The 27,299-nt window shown below is 42.6% G+C and overlaps 1 protein-coding gene across 1 annotated transcript in view; it reads left to right on the top strand.

Moving 5' to 3' along the window:
• cacna2d3a (calcium channel, voltage-dependent, alpha 2/delta subunit 3a) overlaps positions 1-27,299 on the top strand; it is a 168,976-nt gene that overhangs the window by 91,353 nt on the left and 50,324 nt on the right. Inside the window, exons 12-19 of the mRNA XM_036532642.1 lie at positions 7,244-7,322; positions 9,855-9,988; positions 17,123-17,140; positions 21,149-21,220; positions 21,551-21,631; positions 22,188-22,262; positions 26,194-26,277; positions 26,623-26,694. Of these exons, the coding sequence (XP_036388535.1) occupies positions 7,244-7,322; positions 9,855-9,988; positions 17,123-17,140; positions 21,149-21,220; positions 21,551-21,631; positions 22,188-22,262; positions 26,194-26,277; positions 26,623-26,694 (615 nt within the window). The remainder of the gene's footprint in view (positions 1-7,243; positions 7,323-9,854; positions 9,989-17,122; positions 17,141-21,148; positions 21,221-21,550; positions 21,632-22,187; positions 22,263-26,193; positions 26,278-26,622; positions 26,695-27,299) is intronic.

Below are 27,299 nucleotides of genomic sequence, written 5' to 3'. Positions count from 1 at the left end.
GCTGGCACTCCTGCGGTCCACATGCTGTACCGTTATCAGCATCCATTCTGCCATCACTATGGCAACGCTCGTCTGGGCACACGCTTGGTACCCAGCGTAGTGTCTTTGTTCCGGAATGATCAAGGAGTTTGTGAGCTGCTGTAGTGCATCCTCTGGCCTACATAATGAAACTAAAACCAGTACACTGAAAGTAAAATCCTTCTCCTGCCTCAATAGTGATTTTAAATTGAATTTGCTGCTAAACAGGAGTAAAGTGGATTAATCCGATGCTATTGTTCATGACAGAGATCTTTAATTTGCATATTAAAGACACATTTTTAATGCGCAGAAAACATGTACTCTCTCACTCACTAACACAAACACACACACACACACACACACGCACACACACACACACACACGCACACACAAACACAAATGTAAACACAGGTGCTGGTTTGAACAGGGTTATATCCCTGGTATCATGCTGAGTGTCTGTGTTTTTATCAAGTGGCACAGCAGGATGCCAAAATGCCGTTCTTAACAGCTTTTCACAGATAAGGAATTACAGTGTAAGTACGCCTCCCATCTACTGTACTGTTTGGAAAAGAGAGGACTCCAATTTAGCATCCATTTGGGTGAATGAAAAGGCACAGTACAAAGTATTGACTTGTGGTCCAAAGGGCAGAATGCCCTTCCCCTGTCATCACAACTGAAGACAGCATACACACGCTCACACAAATATACACTCACACACACACACGCACACGCACACATGCACACACGCACGCACACGCACACACACACGCACTCCTTGGAGATTCCTCTGTCAGTAAAGGGTCAGTATCCGATGTTGTCTGTCAGTGAGGTTGTCTGTCCTTGGGGGAACACTCAGAGCCATTGCTGAAGTTTTGATTTTTTGTGGTATGTTTTGTTCACCTTTCAAACTCTGGAATAAAAAGGAGAACTGCAGCAGGTCCAGAACAGGATGCATTCTCTACTGCTGTAATTGTGGGTTCCTTTGCAAAGTCTTGGAGGGATTATTTTTAGCTCTTCACTTTAGGATCATTCTCCAGGGTATTGTACCCTGGCAAACATGTAATGCTTAAAAGCCAGAAAGCCAGTTCCCCCTGGACTTAAAAAGTGTTGGGGGGGGAATGCAAACTCCTGACACACTGTGTATGAAAAGGGAATTCTAATGGACCACGATGAGGAGCGAGAGACCCCTGATGTCCTTGCAGTCTCCCCTCAGTCCGGCCAGTTTCCCAGTGAGCGTTTTGGGGAATGGCTGCAGTGCAATGCCGCGGGATCCCCTCCATAGAAGCAGTGCCCTCCTCTGATTGGACAGGCCGCTTGGCTTTACCATGGAGGCTGTTTCTGCCACCGTGCTTCTGCCGGCGCGTGTTATCGACCACATAGTCATTGTTCCTCTGTTGAGGAGCGGAGCTGTGGACAGGCCGGAGAGGATGCCTGTAGGAGCGTCGCGCTTTGAAAGGCCATTCTGTTCTGGGCAGAGAAATCGTTCCATTTAAAAGGTGGCTCTTGGATAATAGAACAGTTTTATCTCTGTCAGATTTTGCTTTTTTTTCCTTATGGTTTGCAACTATGAGAGCCACAGGCCCCTCCAGTTGTTTAACTGTTGCTTGCTTAGTGATGACATGGAATGAGAGTTTCTGTCTGGGTGAAAAATGAGATGACCAACAAAAGTTTTGCTCCTAAGCCATTTTCATGAGCCATAAATATGTTTAAAATTTTATGCCTCAATACATTATTATTTATGATATTAGGTCTTTAACATATAGATTCACAAGTGACCCGTTATTTGCCAAAAAAGAACAAGTTTCACACTGATAGTGCTGTGCAGTTTACTTCATGTAAACCTCTTTTGTGTCGTAATGATTATTCTATCCTCACTGCCCTACTGTGTCAGAAAGTTGGCACTTAAACTCAACTGTATTTTTTAATAAACCAGATTTGTAAAATGACAAAGCTAAAATCCAGGTTTTTCCTATTTCATATCAATCAAATCAAAGGTTTGTTAGTGGTTTATCCTATCAGTTAGTACAGCGGTATATCCAACTGTCATTATTTCTGTGCCCACACCTCAAAACACAAGAACAGTCACTACTGCTGCAAAGCAAAGTGGAAAGCGGGGCCAAACGGAGACACTTATGTGTCTGGTTGTCTGGTTCGAGCATTCATCAGTCTGTTTTCTCGGCAGGATCACAGCCTATACAGTGAGATGGAGAAAAAGAAGGAAAATAGCAACAACACACATCTTAATGCACATTAATTATGCATGCATTTTTGGTTCACACTCATGACTTCACAGACATTTCTCTCACGTTTAAGAGTAGGAGAAAGTTGGTGGGGGGTGGGGGGGGGTTGTGTATGCTGCCCCCTGCTGTTGGCATCTCACACTGCCAGTCGCACCTGTGGACCATTATCTCGGTTGGATCCCTCTTAATGACTTATCCTCGCTAACAATCAGAAACCAGCGCCTGTCACTTGCCTGCTCAAAGCCGACAGCAGCGTAGCTCTTCTGAGTCTGTTGTTTTATCAGATGCAGTTATTTCAACCTCCCAGCTCTGTTCTGCTCCATGTGACGCTGCGCGAACAAAGAAAGGCTCTGACAACTAAATTAAAAGGAAGCTGTAAAGAGAAACTTTTTTTTTTGCCAAAGTTTTGCTAAAGCATGTCAACAGTATGTTAAGTAAAGCTGGCACAGAGGAATGCTGTAAACTTTGTGGAGTCAGCTGAGTAAGATGCCAGGCTAATTTCAATTAAAATTCAGATGTTGTTTTCAAAAGGTATGATAGAGGGGCACCAGAATGAAGAAGGGAACAAATGAGTGTGCTGATTACACAGAAGCTTGTGATTATTATGATTGTTGTGATTTTTCCGCTCAGTCTGTGGAAAACAAAACAGCCGCTGATAATATCCAAGCACATTAATACGTTAATTTATAACAACTGCATAATCTCTCCCACAGGCATTCCATGCCTGGTACATGGACTCAGCACCCTTGAATTTAATAATTAAGCTTAAAGTTGACTTGCTTTTCACCTGGAAAATACATGGAAAGGTATAAAGGCTGAATGTGATGAATTTGAATATAATTTTTTAAATAAAATACTTTTACCAACGGATTATATTGTATTACCATATACTATTTGGTGTCTCGGCACCTCTCCATACAACTTATACACTGTGTTAGAAAAAGAATACAATACTTAACATCATGTATTCTTCATTTGCGCAGTGATAGGAGGCCTGTGGGATTAATCCTAATTTGCACTGTTGTGAATGTAATTAATTCAGTTTCTGTAATTCTTCTGAGAGCCTCTGTTAAAACATGCTGCAATAGTGAGAACATTTCCTGAGACGGGTTGGATCACACGCAGAGGTCAGCACTGCCTTTGATGTCAGCGTAACCTTTGATGCTGATGTTGGGAGTGACAGCTTTTATGATAGCAGTGTAATTGGTGACGTGGGCCTCGCCTCTCTGCTGCAGCTGATGTGCCGTGATCTGACGCAAGATGGCTGGTGTGCATGAGCCAGGGGGTGCTATGGGGGGGGGGGGGGGGGGGGGGCGGATATGGTACTTCCTCACTGTAGAGCACTTTGCAGTCCTCAGATGAAAGGGGGTTTACCAGTGCATTCATATTCTAACTCAGCTGCTAATATTTGCATGTGGCGGCAACAAACAGAGGTCAAGGCAAGAGTTGTGCATGCAGTTTGAAGCCAATAGCGAAGGGACAGGGAAGCTGAGAATGTCAATATCCTGCTAAAATGTTCAGACTGAAAGCAGAACAGCGATAAAAAAAAATCCTCTAATACATAAAAGTAATTAGTTCGTTGTCGTTCTTTTCCCCCCTTTGGGACTGCGCTAGCGCTTGTTCCATTAAGTACAGAGTTGGCTGAAATGAAAACGATTATCGGCCCTTCTGCGTGATCGCTGTAAGCCCCTCGCCGGCATCTGACACAACGGTTACGAGAGATGATGGATGCAGGCCCGTGGTGGGTGTGTATTTCCTTCAGAGTTCATAGGCCTTATAGAATGCTTTTGTCCCATTACGGCCTCAACAGCACTTTATACCCCAATAAATCTCGCAGCTTTGAGGAGAAGCCCCCGACAGTAATGCATCCTTCTGCCGGCATTTCCACTTCAGAGGCGCGGAATAATGAAGCAGAGATGGCCCATCTGGCCACTGCGCCGGGGCGCGAGGTGCTGGGGGAGGGGGCGGCGGGGCTAAGGGGGGTAGCGCCGGGGCCGCTCGGGCATGACAAAGGTCATTGCGTGCCCCAGCCATGAGCGATCGCAGCCCAAGCCGTGAATGACAGTGTGGAATGGAGCCATTTATGAGCTTTTATCATTGTAATTACCTTTAGTGCTCATGCCGTCGGCTGCTCCCCTCACCAACGTGCGGGCCTCTGGTTCTTTTTTGAGGTGGCGGGGGGGTTGGCTTGTTCAGCTTTTTTTCCCCTGTGTTTTTATCCCTGTTTTTGTGAGTTGGGGATTCACCACAATTCTGAGGCCAGATGTCTTGCACACTTGCCTCTTTCCACCTCGCCTTCTCCTTCCTTCTCTTTCTTTTCCCTCTCTCCTCTCCCTCCCCCCCCCTCCCTCTTCCTCTACTTCCCCAAAGCTTGACGGCAAATATATTTGTGCATTTCCCGTGCTTTTTCATATGCGTTTTATGGATGTGGTGTCCACGTTTTCCCCACTTGAGTCATTTTTGTAAATGTAGCCGTTTAATTTGAGACCTGACATTTGGAGATATTGATGCATAATGCATTTGTATTTTTTAAGATGTTTTGAGGCAATGAAATGTTAAGTATAATTTTTAAAAAACAAACGCCCTGAATAAATTATTTTCAAGGGCACACTGAACGTGGAGCCATGGTGGAGGTGGCCGAGTGCAGTCGCCTGTGTTTGATATTGCATGCTAAAACAAATGGAACATGAAAGTCAGAATCTCTCCTTCATTTTTAATGTCTTGCTGATCTTATGGGGTTTTTTTTGTGAACACGTCTAGGTCAGTGATGCAGGCAAATAGATGTGGTGCAATGCAGACGGAGCTTTTTGTCAAACGCGGACACAAATGGTACCATTTGAAAAGAGCGTTCAATGTCTGCTGATGTTTGTTCTCCCAGTATATTTGTCATATTGATTCAGCTGATAATCATTTCATGTCTCATCCATCTGTGAGTGAGTGTTCTGTGTGCCTCTCTTCCAAAAAAGAGATTGAGCTCAAACTTTCTCATCATTTGAGTAGTTTTGATGTTAATTGTCAGAGAAAATTGTCCTTGAAACACTTTTCTTAGCATGGGGGTACAATTAAAGGTTATGGTGGTGTTATTGCAGATTGTTGTAGCCATGGATAATGGGAGTCTTGCAGAAATGTGGCTTATATGGCATAGACAGTTCATGTACAGTCTACATTGAATAATCTCTTTGGATATTCTACTTCTGTAATGGCAATGGGATTGGCACGCACTGTAACACAGATACAGTAAAATCTGCATTAGGCCTTTATACCACCGCAACCAATACAGCAATGACTTGGGGGCAGGGTCTTAACAATTCTGAAAACATGCCACTCTTAGGAGTAATCAAAAATTTTGCTTACAGTGAGAAAAATAAGAGGGAATGAGAGACAGGGGAGAGCATAAAACGAGCAATCAAACAGGCATGGAAACTCGCAAACCTGAGAAAATCTCTCTCAATATAGAGAGCAAGCCAGCTGTTCCCCCAAAGCGCAGGGTGAATGCCTGCATCTGGTTGAGCACAGGGAAAGGATCTGGCAACCCAACCCCCCTTCGCCCCTTCCCATACTCTACCATCCGCTTGCCAAAGAGGGCAGCTGGAGCAGTCCAGGCATTCAGCAATTTGGGGGCTGCGCCAGTGAGGAGTCGGACAGCGCGTCCGTTTTGGGAGGCCACCTCGGGAGGAGCGCTGACGTGTTTGGCTACCATCCAGCCGGGGGGTTCTGCCGCTTTAATATGCCAGTTATGAAAATTCTATTTATTTGCAATTTGAAGAGTCTAATTAGAACCTCTAATTTCTATCAGAGAAACAGAGTGGCAATGAAGGTTAATACACGGTCCCCAGAGCCTCTTTCTCTTCATAAGTATTTGCAGGCAGAAATCAGGTAACAGTTTGGAGCTAATTAGCCCTGTCTATTAAATATTTATCCCATCTTGGTTAAACTGCAGGAGAATGCTCAAATTTCAGGGCTGTTTGAAGTGGAAGGCTTCTATGTGAAAGCGTTAGAATCCAGTTCAAAGGTTTGTTGTACACATCAGAAATTGTTTACATAGGGTATAAGGTATATTATACAGTGTATTTACCTTTTACTAGACCAATTGTTTTTCTGGAAGACATGCTATACCTGGGATGACCATATCAAAGGTAATCATTTAAAGCTACAAATGAAAAGTACAGGACAAATGGTAAAATGTTGTGTTCAGATTGTAAGTACAACAATCGGTTGCTAATATGGTGGCTGTAACTGCCAGAGCTTGCCATTCAATCCACATCAGTCCGTAACTGGTTTACATAACTCCTGACTAAATATTACAGTCTTAGTCAGAGTGTTTCTGGACTAGCTGAAGTTAACCAAGCCAGGGCATGGTATATGTAGAGCATGTCCTCCATGCTGTATTAGGGAAATGCACAAGGTGCAAGACTATAGGGGAAAAATGCTTCTCTCAGATCACTGGCTGTGGAAATTTTCATCGTACATTTTTGTAGTTGTAACCAAGTTAGCTTCTGCACACTTGGGTACATGTCTTGCCATTTCATCTCTTTGGAAGTCTAAAAGGTATTTCTATCATTTAGCTTTTTCCATGTTAGTGTTGATGCAGAGAGTTCTTAGAGAGAGTTCTTAGAGAATGGCTGAATTTATTTGTGACAAATGAATACTATATAGTGCACATGTACTGCTTAAATTATAATGTAATTTCTCAGTTTTAATTTTGTTAATGAATGATTATTTTATTATTAATAGTAGTAATTATTATGCTAATAGTAATGGAAGGAGATGTAGTCATATTACTGTAAAATATTTTTTGTGGTGTTGCTGTTTTTTATGGTTGTTGTTATTATTACCTATTATTATTTCTTAGTGACAACACCTGGTCTGACTGACAAACATATTTGTCACAGCAGATGTCGGGGTAATGTAGCCTTGGTTTCTTGAATCAGCCATTTTTCTTGGCTATCAGGACTGACACCTAATGTCCGCTCCTTCTCCTGCAGGTCCGCATCTTCCCCTACTTGATCGGACGAGAGTCTGCCTTCGCTGACAATCTGAAATGGATGGCTTGTGCTAATAAAGGTTTGCCTTCCCCATCACACCCCCACATCACGCCCTTGGTTAATGCTTTGACAGAATTGAATGAATCTATGAGAAATGTGTATGAAAAGGAAGAGGATCCCTTTTCTAGTATATCCACAGAAAAATGACATCCGACCAGATACAGTATGGTAGCGTTCTAATCCTATTTTAAATAAATATGCGAATACTAATATCAACAAATAGCAGAACTGCTGCCTGCCATACAATATTAAGGCGAAGTTTTGATGCAAGACAGCTAGCTTCCTAAAACTTAAACAAGGCTGTAAAGATGTTCCCTCCCCCGTTTCTTCATGAAGGTGAAATTTCACATTGCTTTTACTGACTCGCTGTTCATGTACCGGCCCTTTTTACCTGCGAGGTGTCAAGCGGATGAGACCACAGCTCTGGGCGACGCAGGGTCGACAGCAGGCTCTCGCCTCCTGTTTGTGGCGGTCCATCGCGTCCCATCACATCACGTCGTGTGGGTGGAACCCGCTGCAGATGTGCTGCGCTGCGCGTTCAGTGATTAGACGCACAGCTGGCTGGCTCTGAGCATGCCCGGACCACAGACCTGTCCGCAGTGGGGTCAGATTAGCACCGCCCATTAGTGTGATGCGACAGAGACGTCACTCCTCATTAGGAGTACCATTTGCCAGTGAGGTTAAGGAACCGTTGTTGCAGAAAATATTAGACATATAGACAGAAGCAGACTTTTAAATACAGTCAACATCCCGTAACTCCATACCTCCAACTACACATTGACCAGAGATAACAAAATATTAATATAGTGTTATGATATTAATGTAGTATTACATAATTAAATATTATAAAACTAAAATAGTGAAATAGATTCTAACAGTGTCTAATGAGTGGCATTCATAAGCATTCACAAGCCTTTGTGCCAGATGATGAATCAGTTTGGTCAGGCTCACGCTGACATCCAGCATGGTTCGATTTCCCCTCAACCTTGACCATGGTCACGGTGGCACGCACCTGTATTGACCCGGTTGCGTTTTTGCTGTCTGCGCAGACTGTGGATTCCGTGCGTGCACGGCGACGGCTGCGCCAGGGTGTGGAACATGGGTGGGCCTCGACGCGGAGCTGCCGCCGAGGTCAGCGACCCCAAAATCAATTTCCCTGGCAGTGATTTTCCCCATGGATGCGCAGGGCTGATGGAGGCCGTGTGCCCGCTTTCCGGCCCACTGGATTCTGGACAGGAAAGTCCTTGCCAGGAAAATGGATCATGGGGGAATTTGAGCTGCCCTTTTTTTCTGAACCTTTGTATAACACTCATATCTTCCTCCCGTTCCTCTGGTGAAAAAAAATGTACATGTAGGGTGAATCTAGAGGACAAAGTCACTTTAAAGATACAGCCGCCTTTGTACGTGAAAATTTGAAAGCATAATTTCAGTGGTATGTTCAGAGAACCCCATTAGTACATACTTGAAGTACAGTACAATTACTGAATCCTTTCATGATGTTGTCTGTTGTGTCATTCTGGAAATTCTGGAAGTTTCTGCATGTCATGCAGTTCACTTTATCAGCAAAAAGCTGGGAACAAGGTTGGAAGCAAAAGGATTAAAAAATATTTATTTCTATTAATGCCTGATTATTTCTTGTAAAAATAAAGCTTACAGGTATTTGGATTTGAATTAAGCAGCCTCTCATCAATTTGATTCACCGATCACTCATGTCTACGATATGCTCAAGTGACTTTGACTCTTTTATGAAGTCATTTCGTTGTTCAGAGAGGTGACTGGGCACAGTCAGTGGGGATGTTTGTCCTGTTGAATGTTAACCCTGCTGCAAATCAAAACAGAAAAACACAGACAGAAACCAATATGTCATGCTTATCAGGAGAACAATGCCTGTGTGCCATGGGCATGTTGGAAGCAGGACAGTGTACTCTTGCTCACCATCTGGGGCTCTTTCAGCCTGCAGTGTTTCTGTTTGCTTGCTTTTCATTCTGTGAAGAGAGGGAACAGCACACATACTAAATGTATACATGAACACAAAATAAGTTACAGTTACACAACATTAAACATGACAGTCTGCACAAGGTATAGGAAGGGTGGGCCTTTAATTTCTTACTTGGCAAATTGTTGCAGTTGATAGGCCACGATCTGGGAAAACACGTGTCACATGACCTTGCCAAGATAACGGCGTCATTGTGCTCTATCTCTGTGATTGTTTGCTCTGCCAGTTCCACTGCCAGTGCATCATAAACACCACACCACAACAGCCAACTCCCCATCAAGGCTTCCTAATGCCAGAGGTCTTACAGTGATGGTCTGAAACCTAATGAATTTTGGCAAGCTGTAAAATCTGTAAGAGAAAGGTGAACAGACAATAATTAATTCATATGCACTACAATTTATATTTAGAATTTAAAATTTCTGCTGTGTGGTATAATGAACCATTTTTGGTCTTGTTAGTTCCTCTCCAGCATAATCTACAGGGCAGATGGATGGATAGACAGGGGAATGTGAGCAGGGGTTTGTCTAATGTTCATTGCTTCCTGCTTCTGACCAGGGTACTTCACCCAGATCTCCACTCTGGCTGATGTGCAGGAGAACGTGATGGAGTACCTCCATGTGCTGAGCAGGCCCAAGGTGATCGACCAGGAGCACGACACTGTGTGGACTGAGGCCTACATTGACAGCACTGTGAGTATCCCTGGCTGTCCTGCCACCTGTAGCACTGTCTGCATAGGGGCTGTAAACGTGGCACAATATTCAAACGACATGCCACATATTTGCTTCCAGAGTGAACCTTTCCAAACTCCTAATGAGTCTTGTTCCTGTTCCCTGTATTCAGGTAGAATCGCTGTACACGCTGTGTGTATCTCTCAGTGCTTTTTGTTAAGTTTATTTAAAAAAAAAAACTGCCACAGGTCATTTCAGTTTGAAATGTTTACAGCTCGATTTATGACGCCCAAAGGTGCAAAGAAGAAAAACAAAAAAACAAACATGCATTGTCTTTTCGGGTCTCCTGGGTTTTTTGTGCCGAAAAATTGAGACTACTGGCAAGACGTGTCAACAGAGGAGATATTAACTCTGACAATGGGAACAAAGCCCAGCAGAGTGCGGAAGACGGGCGTGTGAAATTGGTGTGCCAAACTAATGTGAGGCATCTCCGTCTTTCACTGAAACTTCTAAACACACAAAGTAGCATCTGTACACCATTCATTGCGCTGTGAAGAAATTCGCCCGGTGCTGCGAACGGTGTCCAACAAGAGCGATAGAAATCCAGGAAAATAATCTGCAAACGCTGTGAGGAAGGTGTTGTTGGGGGAGGATTAAGATTTCGATTGGAAGGTTCACTCGCCGCCTAGGAATGCAGTGAGGAGCGCCATCTGCATCGCATGTTTGGCGTGTTCGAAAAACCTATTGTTTGGAACCCTCGGTCCCACCAGATGGAATCATTAAATTTAATAGCCCCGTGAGCGTCTAGTAGTGGCGTCGAAACGCATGTGAAACATACTGCGACACTACATGTTGTCACCCGCGGCCATCGGCGCCCTGGCACAGCGGTCTCCGCCGCTCCCCTGTCGTCTCTGTCATCAGCTTCTGCGTGTGTCTCGCAGGGGGAGCAGAGAAGGGACACCTGCACGCTGGCACTGCCCCGCCGATGTTGAAAGGACAAACAGATAGCTTATCACCTCCATTTCAAGTGTCTTTTTGGCTCCCCCTCACCCTGAGACTATGCTGCTGTGTGGCAGCTTAGGGCTTTAAGCCGATGCGCCTCTTTATCAGCCCAGCGCTTGCAGTTTGTTGTGCATGTGGATATTTCTGTATTTTTGACTCGTCTCAGTTTTGTTTTTTGTTCTGTGTCCATTGGCATTCAGCTCAAGTGTTGTGCAGGTGCTTCCACCCAGAGGGCTGAGCTTTGCACTCTCGCACTTTGATGTTGAAGAAAAGGACAGGAATTTAGCATTGTTCCGCATGATTCTCTCATAGCAAACTTCTGCTGATGTGGCGCACAGAAAGGTTGGCTTGTTTTATCTTTGGATTTCTCACATTTTCCCAGATTTAATATAGCCCTCAAGCAAGAACTTGCATATTTATTTTAAATACATGTTCAACAAAGTTAAAGTGCTCTGAATTCTGTATAGCAAGAGGGATGATTCAACGTGTTGCAAAGCTGTTAGCCATAGCAGCACCCTTAAAACAAATTTCGACTGAAAATCACACTGCTTTTTGTAAGTGTCATATAGTTTGTTTCAAGACTGAAAAAACGTTAGCAATTGTTTTGTCAATAACAAAAAAGCAGTGCTCTATACAGAATTTATAGTGTTTACATTAAGTGGCCCTCATACCAGTGTATAGAACCTACTGGGCTACATTTTTACTACTGCCTACATGTACATACTTGTAATTGCTTAGTACTTGCCATTGTAAAACATCTTTGTGTAGTAAGTAGAATACGTATGTGTACAATAGTTACTACGTAAGTAGGTATTCAGTAGTTTAACTGTAACCAAGTGGATGTAGTATACTTCAAATATACAAATGTTAGGTAATGTAATGTCAAGCCTTCATGTAAAATGGGACTGTTTCTTAAATTAAAATATGAATAGACAGGATTTTCTTTTAGGTATGGCTATAGCTGCAAGCGGTGTAACAGATCAGTTAATTTCCAAAGGAACTCATTATCCAAAGGAACTCAGTATTGCACATTACATGTGCAATACTGAGTTCCAATATTATGAGACTGGTTTAGGAGATAAATCCTTGACACTCCTCACTCCCTCCCCCTACCCCAAATCCATATGACAGCTGATGTGTTTAATGCGGTCAGTGTGAGGAGCTGCATTGGCCTCTCTGATCATTGAACAACCATCGACCATTAGAGGCCATTAATGCACTCACATGGCTGGTAGAGTTTGAACTTTTTTTCTGGGCCGGCAGGTCAGAATGCCAATAATTTATAACTATAATTTATTTATTTGGCTGATGCTTTTATCCAGGACATCCTACAACACCATCATGGTAAAATACATATAGCACACATGTAGGGGATGACAGGAGGAAAGGGTTTTTTTCCTGTTTCTTTTTTGTAGCACTGTGCTGTTCCAGCATCTGAGGATGCTAAGATGAGTCAGCCAGCTCCGCTTATGCGAAATGCATCCACAAATTTTGTTTTCATGCTAATGTTGCTAAACAGTTTAATTGTTGCCCTCGCATTGCCTCAGAAGATGACAGCTGGTCTTGTTTAGCTGTTAGATATGTTGCTGTTTGGAGGATGTGGCCTTAAGCTGTATAATCCAGCATGTGCACCACTCAGGCGTGAAGTCCCCTCAGCAACGGGGGCTGGCTGCTCATAGTGACAATTCACAGAGCTCCTGTTCAGGCCTGTGTCACCTGCATCACCTTTTATGTCATTCTGTCTCTGGCTATCCAGAGCTCTTAGAGAACTGCAAGGCAGTTGGCATCTGTTCACCTCACACATTCACACTCATTTTTCTTCAGTCAGTATCCAGCTGTAAATGCTGTCATATCAGTGTGAGAAATGGATTTGAATGTGACATCTAATGTTCACACCATGTGCAGTGGTTTCCTTTTTTATACAGACTTAACATATTATATGGAGAGTTCTGTGCTTTTGTACAATTTGAGCTTTTACAGTTTGAGAATGCCAGTTGAACACCTGTTCTTCTCAGTTCTTTTCAAACATCACTTTGCTGTGTCACACTGTCATTCTTCGTATTGGAGAAAAAGCAGTACGCTTTTCGTTTAAAGATTGCATTGCTTTTATAGTCATTTTATGTTCCACCAGAGTTTCTGAAAGTTATTATAGTTAAACATACACATTGTTCTGATGTCATCTTCTGCTCATATCTGCATTCCATGTGCTTCGCTTTTTCCCCAAAAAAGTTTACTTTGTCAGCATTAATCATTCATTCCTCTGCTGCCTCTGTGAATTAATAAAAGTAACAGAATTATAATGAGAGAAACATAAAGAACATTCCGTCCACCACAACAGAGTTTGCTTAGGGGCATGAAGATATCATTAAAAGCTTTTCTATACAACATTTAGTTTTTCATTTCAGGTTGAAAGGAAGTGAATGCAAGCCTGTTTGACTTCAAACGACTGATATTCCTTCTTTGTTCTTTTTGTTTGCTTCTGTGCTGCAATTGAAATTAAGCGACTTTGGCTGGAAGTGAATCATTACTGTGACCCACCCGCAAATAAGAAATCAAAACCTTGGCTCCAGCAGAGGCTGTATGGCGTTTGAGGGAGTTAGGCTGAAGCATTGATTGTGCAACGTGTTTTAGATGCCGACTGGCAGGTAGGGAAGAGATTTTATGGGTTGTGAGCTGCATTCTCATAAAGCTCAGTTTTTGGGAAAGAAAAAAAAACACTGTGTTATTGACAAAGGGCTAATTTAAACCCACCATGTGTGCTTGTTATCTGAAGTTCTGAAGTCCTGTCTTCCTCTAGACAGTAATACGATGGAAGTTAATAGGACACTGATTTAAAATGGTAGTTATAGACTTTTTTTCAGGACTGTCTTTATGCCTGGCTCATTGCTGTTCACGTTGACCACTAATGTGTCTTCCATTTCCAATTTTAAGTTGAATTTGAATGTATAATTTGCCTTTGAACTCAGATGTAGCATATGGGTAGGATTGATAATTTGTGCACACAAAACACAATAGAATTTAAATTATGGCACGCCTCCATCATATATGATATTCCTTACATGCCATTCATGTCTCAGTGTGAACGGCACAGCCTTCACCCAGAATCTAGAAAGCAAACCAGAAGAGAGTTGTCCAGGAAGACCTAGAGGAAAATGTCAGTTGTTTAATGAGTGACCATCAATTTATCATTCGGTCTTATATACAACGTAAACACGCACAGAGCTCACATTCCCTCTTGATTTGTTGCAACCCTGCTGACAGTAAGGGGCAATTACCACAGTTCGTGAATGAATTTAAAGCCACCTTTGGCATCAAAGCATATAGCCCGGCTATGTTTTTGAAGTGAACAGCAGTTGTTCACATAGGCTCAAGAGCCTTACAGACAAGACATTGATTGAAGTTACCCTCTGGTTCCTTTTTTATGCCTTTTACTGGATGCTGGTGTGGACATTAGGCATGTCTCCATCTTGGTCACAGACAGATAATAGCAGTACTTTTTTATTCGTGTTTGAATGTGTACGCCACTGCTCACTGCTGCCTCTGTGTCTGCATTAGTGCATAACTGTAGTTTGTCTGCTGGTCAAATTCATGCATTTTAATACTGCTCTTTGCAATGGAAGATTTCCCTGGAACACAAAAGGCACTATCCCTGAATTTGAAAAAAAATTCAAAGGAGCACCAGCCTTATTTCCACTATACTTTAATACTTCTGCAAATCATTGAAACAAAATGCCTAAAGCTGGTCATGCTTATATGATTCTGCTTGACTGCAGTTCATCAGTGCATGTCAAATGTACAACTAAGCCTTTGCATTTATGTTTGAACTTCCACAGTAGCAGGTCTTTGTAGCAGGTCTTTGTAGCTGAGCTTGTGGTGCAACACAGTTATAAACATCATATATAAAAGAGATAAGAATGTTTGAGTTATTGACAGTTATTGACAGAGGTTGTTGATGTGTTTTGTGTATCACACTGTGTGGTGGTTGCGGGCATCATGTTTTTGTCTTATGACAGACACAACTGCTTTGTCCAGTGTTATACTTGCACATTGGGTAGCATCCGTGCAGGAACAAAGACTAGTGTTTGTCACCACGACAATATTGTATAATTAATTTTGCCACTAGTGGCACAGACAGAGCGTTAGCAACACACACATTACAATAATAAATATGTCCTATTAAAATAAATATGTGGGATCCATAGATCACGCAAGAAGGCAGCACATAACCAAAATCATATTTATGTATTGTCATTAAGATATCCTTTAGCCTGTGTTACAGCATACAATGAAGCAGAAATGAACAGAATCAGTACTATTATCAGTTACTACCAAGTATAGATATCAAAAGCAGTTTCTGGAAGGGATGGTAAACTGTAAGATCAGGCTCCAAAGACACGTTTCATATAAGTATTACATGAATGTTTAACAGCTGACAGCTGTTGGCACAAATGGCCATCTAAATCATTCAGTTGAACGTTTGGGCCTAATAGTGTGAAAACTGAAAAAACTCTGTAGTTGTTAAAACCAACAACAATATGCAGCCCATATAAAAACTCATATAATGATGCACTGAGTTGCCTCATCCAATAATATGCTGCTCAGTGGTAATTTCCAATTCTTGATAAACTTCTTTATTTTGCTTGCATTACCCTTCCCAATACTTTCTCCTCAGCAAATTGCGGTATAGTACAGAATAATACTTTGGTACATTCTGTGCTCAGGTCAATCACAAGCAACATCTTACTTAAAACAAAAAACTGTTTTTTTGGTCAAAAACTGCCATTTCTGAGCCTTCTTAAACATAGCATTGGTGTTCAGTTACTAACCCAAGTTATAAGTGTCTACCCCTAGATATTTACAAGAGTCCACAATTTCAATGTGATGTCACATAATTGAAATAGGAATTTTTTTGTTCATGGAGTCAACCAGCAATTCCTTATTTTTTGTAACATTTAACTCCAGGAAAGTTCAATGCTTTGTTTCTGTAAGTCATGCATTTGAAATGTATGCTACAGTTGTGGAATCATCTGGAAATGTATGCATATGGTGGGATGCCTCACTGTGCCTGCACCCTGCTGTGTACAGGGTGAATAAAAAGGGGGATGAACAGTAGCTTGGGGTGCACAAGCATTTGTGACAGCCACCTCTGGGGCCTCTCACATTAATCCTTCACAAATTGTGGTCTGTTTGTTTGATAATCCATAATCCATGAAACTGTTGGTCTGTGGGAATTCCTGGCACAGCTCTTCAGTTCTATCAGAACATGTAGTAAACACACATTAGTCCTTCCATTAAGTTTTATGATTCATATGACTTTATGATTCATTAATGCGTGGTGCAGTTTATTCCATAAAGTTTAGAGGTTTAACTCAGTGGAAGGGAAGGAGAATAACCCCTTGCTATGTTGCCGCTATCCGCAATTCGTCACCCCAGCTCCTGATTACACCAGGGGCGTAACTGTCCAGGGGCAAGGATAAATGTTACTTAAGCACCTTATTCTGTGCTGTATTTGATTGCTTCGCTTCTCTTCATCCCTCCTCTGCTTTCACTCACCCACGTTGGCCCCATTGGCTGCCCCACAGCAGTAAACTGTCATGGGGCAGATATGCTATGCAAATTGGCAGGGTGTCCCAGAGGAGGAAGGGTCAACACCACTGTGCACAGTCTGCATGTCCAAGTCTAATAAAGGTATATTTATATTTAAGGAGTTTATAATTAAATGTATTTAAACTGCACTGTGTTTACATGTAAAAATATCTGATGGCTGTTTCCATTTTCTAAATTCTCAAGCATTTAATCTGCAACAAGGTATTTGAAATTCCATCAAACAACACAATGAGTGATTTCTGGGTATTTCACCTGAAGTAGTAGTTAAATCCTTTGAAACATGGTTATCAAATTGCTCTATGTGCACAGGTTTAGTTGGTGAAATACAGTGGGAGGCCGGTAAGTAAAATGTATTAGAAATGGTCTGCTTCTGTCTGGGGAATCACACTCTAATGAGTTCTTTTCATTCCAGACTCACCACTGAGACTAAATGAATAAAATTTCTCAATTTTGCTTCATGTTAAATATACTGTGATTGATGATTACTCTTTTTGTGTTTTTTTTTATTTTATTTTATTTTATTTTAAATCTTTTTTTTTTCTGTAGCTCCCTCAGGCTCAAAAGGTAACACTCTGATTAAAATCTTCCACCATCCTGTGCTACAGTATACATGTCCATATGTGTTGAACCTCATGCACAATGATGCCTGTCTAGCACATATTTTTGATAGAATTTGTGTGTGTGTATATGTGTGTACGCAATGACATTTTCTTTTATGTTAGTGTTGATGGGGCTGTTCCTCCAAGCATTATGTTGGGGTAACGGAGTTATGACTCAAACAAACGGACATGCCCATCTCTGTGTGCTTTATGCCTACAGTGTTGTCGCTTTGGTTTCGCTTTGTTTATTTTATATTTATTTTTTTTCTACACTGTGCATTTATACTTCAGGTCACCCCAGATCTGAAAAACTTCCATCTTGGGAGGAAAGGAGTACTGGTGCTAACTGTTTTCAACCCGTTGTGCTGCAAAAATATTGTGGCCATCCACGATGATTATGCATGCTCTCCAGTGAGGGCCAGCCAGCATCGCGGTGGAACCTCAGAACCCTGTTACAGTGCCAGCCTTGGGTGTCCAGGCCAAGGAAAGGAGTGTAAAGGTTTAAGTATTTTCTGACAATTAGCATCAATGGCACTGCAACAGAAAACATAAGCACTACTAGTTTTGAGAGAAAAAAAAACAGTTGCTCTTAATGTATCTGTTAATGCACTAAAATGATACGATTTGGGGGAATGAAACGTGCCCCATGAGCGCTTATTGTGTATTTTATTATGATTAATGCTTTCATGCACCAGATAAGGGCATCTGCTGAGTGACTTAATGATTATAATGATAATAATAAACCAGAGGGTATTTATGGGGAATGCCACAACGGCTGATGCATTATATTAGAGGCAAGTGTAACTAGCAATTCAAGAGACATCTGCATTGCCATATGTTTGAAATTCCATCGCTCAGCAAATTCAATCTCAGCATCTATTGGATAATCACATATCTGTCACTTTGGTGTCTCAGATTCATCCATGCACTGCTATCATTGCTGATTTAAATGGTCTTGCAGTTGTGAGTCCCCATGCATTTGTGACATGATAACTGAGTGGCACTCACTGCACTTGATGAGTCAATATTCACTATTGTAAATGTTTTTTTTTTTTTCCTGGCAATGTGAGTCATGTTAAAAGAAATGAATCTGTTGATAAATATAATAATAATAGCACAATAAGTCTAAGCCATTCACTGAACTGCTCACAGTAATTTTCTGGTGTATTACTCATAACAAGTGGTGGTAAAAAAAAAACAAAAAACAGAAGCAATAGAGGAAATTTCAATGTTGTGGAAAAAACCTGGACTGTCAGTACTGAGGTATCAGTGGCTGCATCTCTGTGAGTTCCAGGTGAATGTGTTAGTGGCTTCAGCTGTGTATGACTGTGCTACATGTGTCAGTGCTGAGTATGTCAGTACTGAATGTGTCCATGTTGAATATGTAATTACTCAACGTGTTGCCAGCTGTAGTTCTGTAAATCAGCATTGAATGTATCATTGCTGAATGTGTCTGTGGCTGCAGCTCTATAAGTCAGTGTTGATTGTATCAGTGCTGAATGTGTCAGTTGATTCAGCTCAAGAAGTCAGACGTGATTTGTAGCTGGCAGCTGCTTGCGACTCCCCTCAGTTATCCTTGAATTCCTCTAAGCGCAGATTGTCCTTTAAACTTTGCGCCTCCATATTTCAACCACTGAGGAGTATCATTCATCATTCTCCGCCTCATTTGGTTTTGTTTTCTAAAGCACAGAATGAATTGACTTTAGAGGGAGGGAGGGAGTTGGGATGGGGACAAAAATACCACAAGGTTGCGCAGTTCTTGGAAAGCGCCGTAGCCCCACCCCATCAGGATTGTTACCTCTGTGTCTTGCACGGTTGCAGAGAGCCGATGGCATGATGTACAGGTGTATTTTTGTCCTTCTCTGAGGACCTGCAGCGTGCCCAGAACACCCGGCCTCTTGGCCTCCTCGTTATTAAGCCGGATCACAGGGGGAGAAGGGGTCCGCTCGGCCAATGCCCCACCATTCATCTCTGCGACCCAGATTCAGGCGTGGCTCGCGAGGCCCGTGAAACCCACACTTCCTTGTCCCTGTGCCCTCAATGGGCATCACAGAGCTGTTCATCACAGTCCTGATCCCTCTCTCCCCCCATCTGCTCTGGGAGGCTTTTCCTCGGAGGACTGTGTCACACACATGAACAGCGCAGCACACATACACATTCTCCGCCTCCCTCGTACACTCACACATGCAGGCACACACACACACACACACACACACACACACACACACACAGTCTCTATTGGTTATTATGGGGACTAACTAGCCTGCAGTATATGACCCATGATGCCGAGGAAACTGTTCACACATATGCATGGTGATTGGCTCTTGTAGCTCAGGCGATTTGCCACCGTATCAGATTTCTGCACTGTGTGGCCAGTTTCCCCCTCATTAACCCCTGCTTATTGACCAGCCTCCTTTGTCTCTCATTGTGGATTACCTTCTTTTTCTGTTTCAGATAGCCCTGACTCCCCCTGAATGCAGACACCCATAACTCTGCTCCTCCTATGCTCATGTAATTGACAATGCTAGCGATTGGTTCTCTGAATGCACCGCTATTGACTGGAGTTTGCTGTCCTCAGAGAATCTTTACAGCATCGTTTTCCTCCTTCAGGAGAGCGATTCTGCTCCCAAATGAGACAGAACGTCTCCTGGGAATCGTGCTTGTTGAGTTCAACCTCACCTGCTTTCCGCATCTGTTTTTCAAACACAGAAATTCCCCTTAAACAGGCAGTAGGCAGAATTGTATTAGATCTATTAAATAAAGCTAATGAGTCTTCCTACTCAGACAGATTTGCGATCATGCGCTAATCATTCAATTTCCCTCACAGCTGTGCTGCTTTGTTACCACCTGATTGATGATTAAGATGCATGTCTCCAAACGAAAGAGATTAGCAATAAATACAGGAATCATCATACCAATTCAGTCAGCGTTAATGCCAGACTCTTTGTTCGATCATTGTGATAGCAAAATAAAGGGGAATTAATATGGTCAATTATAGATTTCAAAGGAAGCAAGAATGACAGACATGTTTTATAAGTAATATTTTGTTATATAACACAGCCATTTTTCATACAGTACTGTATACCCTAGTGTATTTGGGATGCTTATGTACAGAATTATGCTGCAATTTCCCTAAATACATCTGGTAAATGTTAGCAGGATTTTTTTTACCTTAGCAATTTTTTTTAATAAAAAACCTTTAATACAATGTACTGCACAATATCTTCCAAATGTATAAATAATATTTATTAAAGTTAAGAATCTTTTAAATTTTCCTGCAGAATAAAAAATAACATTAATCCATTTATCTCTCTGTATAATACTGAATGCCAACACTGTTCAATCATTTAAATGGACAAAATAGGCTACTGCATTCCACAGTCAATAAGATTGCATTAGTAGTAACCTCTAATGTTAATGCTTTCTGAGAATAGATTGGAGAATAGAATAGTATACCTTTAGATCAATATGATATTTGCTTTAAAAAGACAAAAATATTTTTAGAAATATCTGGTTTCATTTTTCAATATTGACAAAGCAAAACCTGTATATCATTACATGTGGTAAGTTTTTGTGTGTCTACCTTCAGAAATTTGGGAACAGTCCATAGATGTGTGGTCTATCTTGGTGGAAGTTTCTTTGTTATTAACCCTAAGAGAAGCAAAAAAAAAGAACACCCCTGATAAAATACAGTTGGACAGGGAGGTCTTTATTTTTTTCCCTGTGGTCACAAAAATATATTTTTTTAACCATCACTGGATACTGTTATTGGATATATTGATTGAAAATGGAGTGGTTTCTTAATGCAGGCCCTGACGCTCGTGTGAAACGTGAAACCAGCGCTCGCCATGATGGTGCGCCGGAGACCTCGCCGTTCATCCATGGTCTCTGCCAGCTGATGCCAAAAGTGACTCCCATCCTGCACGGCTCCACGCATGCATTATTAAGCACTTTTCTCTGATTGCTGTTTTAGCTTGAGGACAGCCAGGGCCCGGTCCTGATGACCACTGTAGCAATGCCAGTGTTTAGCACAAAGAACGAGACAGTGAGTACCGCACTGATTCACCTCGTAATACTGTGCTTTTGTTTGTTTTGTTGCTGTTGGTTTTTGAAGTTGTGAGTGTGCAGCTGCTTGGAACGGTCTGGGTTTTGTACACTATGCGCACTTATGCCGGTTATTGTAAGCAGTGATGATACGATGTAGGTGGTTCTTTGAAAGGGGATCATATTTTTCCCGGGAAAAATACAAAGGTTGGTATGTGGCATTTGAAAATTTGAATCAGCCCTTCGTTTAGGCACCCGAATGCACTCATGGAAAGTGAAAGCGCCTGTTTGAAAGTGACAGTGCTGACTGTTTCCATCTGTCTGGCTTCAGAGGAACAGAGGAATTCTTCTTGGCGTGGTGGGCACAGACGTCCCGGTACAAGAGCTCTTGAAGACGATTCCAAAGTATAAGGTACATTGACACTATTAAACGATCCACATGCCACTGCCACTTTTACAAGAAAGGCAGAGAGAACATCACTCACCCACCTCCTTGTTGCATGTTCACAGACATTTACAGTATGTTGTACTGGCAAAGTTTAACCTCAGTTCAACTTTGAATACAGCTATGTGGAAAAACATATGTATATTTTTTCCAATTTTGATTAAATGTTTGATTGCCTCAACCTTTTTCTCCCGCAGGATGGAAGTGACAGGAAAATTATACACTTAATAGTTAAATGTACTTCTTAACAGTAAATGAAAAGGCTCTGATGTGAAATATGTATTTGACATTTTAAAATGTGTTATTTACTGAGCTCCTTGAAATAACAGGGTATCATTTGAAGTGAATGCCACGGACCTCACTTTTGCAGGAATTCAAATGAAGCTTTGTTGTGCCTGATGCCGAGGAATGTCAAAACTGGAACTATAAATTACAAAGAGCTTGATTGCATGTGAATATTTTTCTTTGAAATGAAGAGTCTGACAGTATCTCTCTGTTCTTTTGTTTTTCTCTGAAATTATAGCTAGGTATTCATGGGTATGCCTTTGCAATCACAAACAACGGATATATACTGACCCATCCGGACCTGAGGCCTCTGGTAATCACTGTTTCATTGATATACATTTACACAATAGGCCATCACTATAAAGTCTGATTTGTACACATATTGGGGAGCCACTTAAAAAACTTAAGAGTGTGTACAATGCTGATGCAACACTGTTTTTCTGGGGTGCTTACCTGAGTTATTTGTTGTTCAAGCAAATGTATTACAGCCTGTTTCTGTCCATTTTAAACTAACATAATGCAAAATTGAATTTGAATCCATTTGCTGTTTTGCATCTCATAATCTATTTGCCTAGTGATTTAATGTGATGTGTGCCAGTCGAGCGCTTTTGTGAGTTTTGTGAATAGTTTGTTGCATGTAGCGTGTAGAATTGCAGGTGACTCTGTACTAAAAGTGACTGAATTTCCTCAGTATGGAATGTGTGTGGCTGTTTTCGCTATGGTTTTATGAGAGGGGAGCAGTTTTCAGCATGTTTGCTGATAGCAGGGGAAATAACTGTACACACAGAAGGGGCGATGCTGTCCCAGCGAAGCTTAGGCAGTCTTCAGCAGGCTTTCCAAATCTCTCTGGATTTACCTGCCTATATCCTCTATTACCATTACTCATAGATCCATTATCTCTCTACAGCTGTTCCATTGTGTGTGCATATGTTTGTGTGTGCGTGTGTGTGAGTGTGCATGAGTGCGTGTATGCATGCGTGTGTGTGTGTGTGTGTGGATATGTGTGTGCACGGATATGTGATGGTGGTGGTAGTGTGGTAGTGGTGGGGGGGGGGGGGGGGCAAGGGGGTATTCAAATGAGCCGAACGTTTTGAACAAACCTGAATTCCTGTCTCTTGAATGCCAGTGATTAAGGCCATTGTAGTTCAGGAGAGAGAGAGAAAGAGAGCAACAGAATCCTTGAGAGAGAGGATTTAATTGCGATCTAATTAGGGATCCCAAATTAGATATATTTAAAAGATAATTAAAGGTTTGAGGGTAGTTAGAGACTCTAGTTTTCCATGCAGATGAATCATTTAAAGATGTGTCAGTTAAATCATGAGCTCCTTTATCCTGCCGAGGTCTTTGTTACTCTGGTGACTACATTGCTGGAATCCCGCCCTCCACTGCTGCACCTCACACAGATGGGTTTGATTTTTCCAGCTTTAAACAACAATATTTGCCTGTGCCTTTCATGTTGCTGTTAATCCATTAATAATTGTGTTCTTGCAAGTGTACAGAGGAAAGTGCAGCTCTCGTGTGCCGTTTCATGTATTGAGTGCTTTCATGTATCTTTGCTGCTGTGCATTGGCTGTTGATTTAAGAACGGTGTAGACGCCTTACAAAAATCTGAATTTAGACACCATTATGAACCAAACCCTAATTCATACTATCCCCATGCATTCCAACCTCTCTTTTACACATCATCTCCTGGAGAATAGAAGTAGAATGCACTGGATGTATTCTATCCCCTGGGGGGGATGGGTAATATATGACTCCCCCATTGCTTCCTAAGGCTCCAAATGCTTGTGGTGTCCAACGTTGTGGGGCATGTGAGCTCTGCGTTTCTTGCATTTGTAGCATTAACGTCATTATTGTGTTTGAGCAGCAAATGAAAATCCCCTTATTACACCTGAGCCTCCGCTCTCTCTCTCTCTCTCTCTCTCACTCTTTCTCCACGCCGATCAATACACGTCACTCTCCGCCAGCGGAGTTTGTGTCGCTCGGGGTATTGATCGCTGTCAACAGATGTCAGGGGTGACTAAGTGTCGTTTTAGATCGTTTTTCTGTCTCCTTTTCTCCCTGCGATGCTTCCCTGCTCTCATGCAAGGATGCTCACAACAGAGACGGTGCAGTTTTGCATTCTGGGACGCGAAAGCCCCCTGGCAGCTAGGCCTGAAGCAAGTCTGTGTCTGTGTGAGTTTAAGATGTCTGAGCCTAGGGCAGAAATAGTCAGTCAGAGCCGAGGAAAGGAAGAGAGCAAATTTGTAGCCATGTGCGTTAAGCAGTGTTTATGCCTCCTTTGGCAAGCAGACCCAAGTCCAGTCTAATGTGTACATGCTGCTGTTTGTTTGTTTGCCATTGAGATCAAATGTCTTTTTCAAGAACTTGGCAAGAATTCAACAGTACAATTAGATATTTAGTTGGGCGTCAAATAAGTTAAATGTACACTCAGTTCATCAAAACTTTTTAATTGGATTTGGAACATGCAATCATCGGGAAAATAATTTGGTTCTGTAGCTCTGAAGAAGAAATAAATGAGATGTAACAAAGATGTGGCTATATTCATACATCAACTAAGAATAAAACTGAAACAAGATGACTGCATTATTTCAGTGGCCAGGTGGCCTGTCGGGTCCCGCCTACTTTCCTGCACAGGTTGTGATGCCATGTCTTAGAGCGGTAATGGACCCTCCCCCAGCAAGGCGTGAACAGCCCCCTGTTCAGGGCAGGGAGTGAGAGTGTAGTGCCTCCCCGCTGGGCAGTGGGGGGCGCTTTCACGGCACGGTTTCCCGCACGGCCGAACGCAGGTGAACGGGCCGCCCCGGAGCTGGGCCAGCAGATCCATTGGCGCAGCTGCCATTGTCACGGAGTCATAGACGAGCCAGCCACCTCGTCTCCCAGGAAACCAGGCCGAGCTGTGCAGGTGTGAGCAGCTGGTGTCCCACTTTGTCCCACTGAGGGATATTGATTGCCTCCGCTTGTCCCAGTGCGGAGTATCGCGCACACACAGCAGTGTGTGTGTGTGTGTGTGCGTGTGTGTGCAAGTTAGTCCGTGTGTGAGGGTGGGGGGTGGGGTTTCACTGTGATCTGAACAGGTAGAGGAGCCGCTCGGTTCTGAGTGGATCACGATGGCCCGCGGGCCCATTACTGACGTGCAGAAATAGCTGCAGCTGCTTTAATGTATTTTTAATAGAAAACCGTTGAGTTGCCTTTGAAAAACAGCTGCGGAACACCATCGCGAGGCGCAGCACATGACTGTGCAGAATTAACTTTGTGTTAATATTAAAGGGAGTGATGCGCGGCTCCCACGCTCCGCTTTCATCGCGTGTGATCCAGTGAATGATTTATTAGGAAGCCACTGCACATTACTGTGCCGTACAGCAGGGAACACTGTGTGATGCACTGCGCAGACTGCATACGCAGCAGCGTGTAAGCAAGTTAGGTCTTAACTATCAGTGGAGGTATACGGAATGACATTAAAACTGTGTGAGCGGGAGTGAATGCAACCAAGGGGGTTCATTACCCTATGGCTCTGATCATTTTTCTACTTTTGCACAGAATTGGGAGAAAATGTAAGTTATGTAACATTTACTCACACATGTCTTGGTCTAGTTTGCAGCTTTGAGCGCTGAAAAACCTGAGTCCTCTAATGCTGATCACGCAAAGTGCGTTCCGATAAGGACTTGCTCTCTGGACTGGGAACATATGCTTTGTGCTTTCCCAAAACTATCTGCTATAGGACAGGGTGCAATTCAGTAAACCCAATGATTGTTGGTCTCCTCTTTGTGATTGATGGAAAAATGAATGCTTTTCATCCTGCTAGGTTACCTTTGTTAGCAGATGAGTTCTTAAAAATAAGAAATGGATTAATTATTCGCTGACAGGATCCAGTACTCAGGGTTATTCTCTGAACACATTCAAAACCATTTGAAGTGTTTGATTGATCAAACATTTAGCAATCAACTGCTCAGCCAAGGCAGTTAATCTTGGTGCTTGAAAGAGTTTTCAACATTTTTGTTTGGATGAGACATCTCTTTCTGGTGCGACTGGAATTTCATGGCAACACTATACCTGAGCAGAGGCCTTGCTACGTCCAGCGCTATACTTCCTTTGGGTTTAATTTACTGAAGTTTAATTTAATGAGAGGGAATTGCAGGCTCCAGTGGGATATATGTTTAAATGAAAAGAGCAAGGCATTGGGGAGAGCGAGGCTGAGGTTACTGATGGTAATGGAACTCCGTGTGTGTTGTTCCCATCCGCAGTACGAAGAAGGGAAGAAGAGGAGGAAGCCGAACTACAGCAGCGTGGACCTGTCCGAAGTGGAATGGGAGGACAAGGAAGATGTTGTGCGTTCACTTTCACTTTCCCTTCCTCACCATCCCAGGTGTAAACCCCATGCATGAGCGCGTGTGGTGTCTCACGCTGTCCGTGTGCTGTGTGCAGGACAGCTTCTTAATGTTCCCATCCTTTGCATCAAAATGTGAAGGAACCTGGTTCTCCTGGTGGAACTTGGGCACAGTAAAGATTTCAGCTCTCATTGCCAAGTCTGTATGCTTAACAAAAGACATATGGTGTTGCCTTGTTTGTCACCTCTTCACACTGCTGTTGGTATGTTTTATGGTTGCTCTTGGTCTTACTCCTGTTCTCACTGGATGTACTATGTGTGGTTTGGTTTGGGTTGTCTTCTATAGCTGCGCAATGCTATGGTTAACAGGAAGACTGGAACGTTCTCCATGGAGGTCAAGAAGACTGTGGACAAAGGGGTATGAAACCTAAGATTTCCTTCCTATTCATGTACATTGGTGGATACATTAATGGAATGGATTCTATATAATGAGAATTATATGACATATATTTGAGAAATAGAACCTTGCTGAAAATAGGACAAGAGAGGGAGAGATATAAACACAGAAAGCCTAAAGCATATGGTGTGCGGCCATGAGAAGATTTGCAAGCAGTCGGAAATACAGTGAAAGAAATGAAATGCTGTCCATATCCACGCTAACGCAGTCTGAAACTCATGTTCTTGGTCTAGATCAGGAGCAGTTATAAACAGTTTGATGCGTTGCACATTCCAATTAATGCGGAGAATGAAGGCTGCCTAAATAAATGAATAGGAATGAGGCTGGGCACCGAACGGCAGGCCCCGGCATCGGCGCCCCAGAATAACCTGGAGGAGAGAGAGGGAGGGGGCGCGCCTTATCTCAGCACAACACATGGCAGGAAATTTGTGGGAATTCGCGGCCGAGCGAGTTTTTTAATGGGCGAACTGTCAGGAGGAGCTGGATGCCGAGCCAACATCATTAATAGTGAAGAAAGGGGCCGGGCGACACTTGTGGAAGATCATTTGCATCATTACCAGCGACGC

Source organism: Megalops cyprinoides, chromosome 7 (assembly GCF_013368585.1).
Source record: "Megalops cyprinoides isolate fMegCyp1 chromosome 7, fMegCyp1.pri, whole genome shotgun sequence".
NCBI lineage: Eukaryota > Metazoa > Chordata > Actinopteri > Elopiformes > Megalopidae > Megalops > Megalops cyprinoides.
Note: the sequence above shows the minus strand (reverse complement) of the source record. Positions and strands in the feature narration are given on the sequence as shown.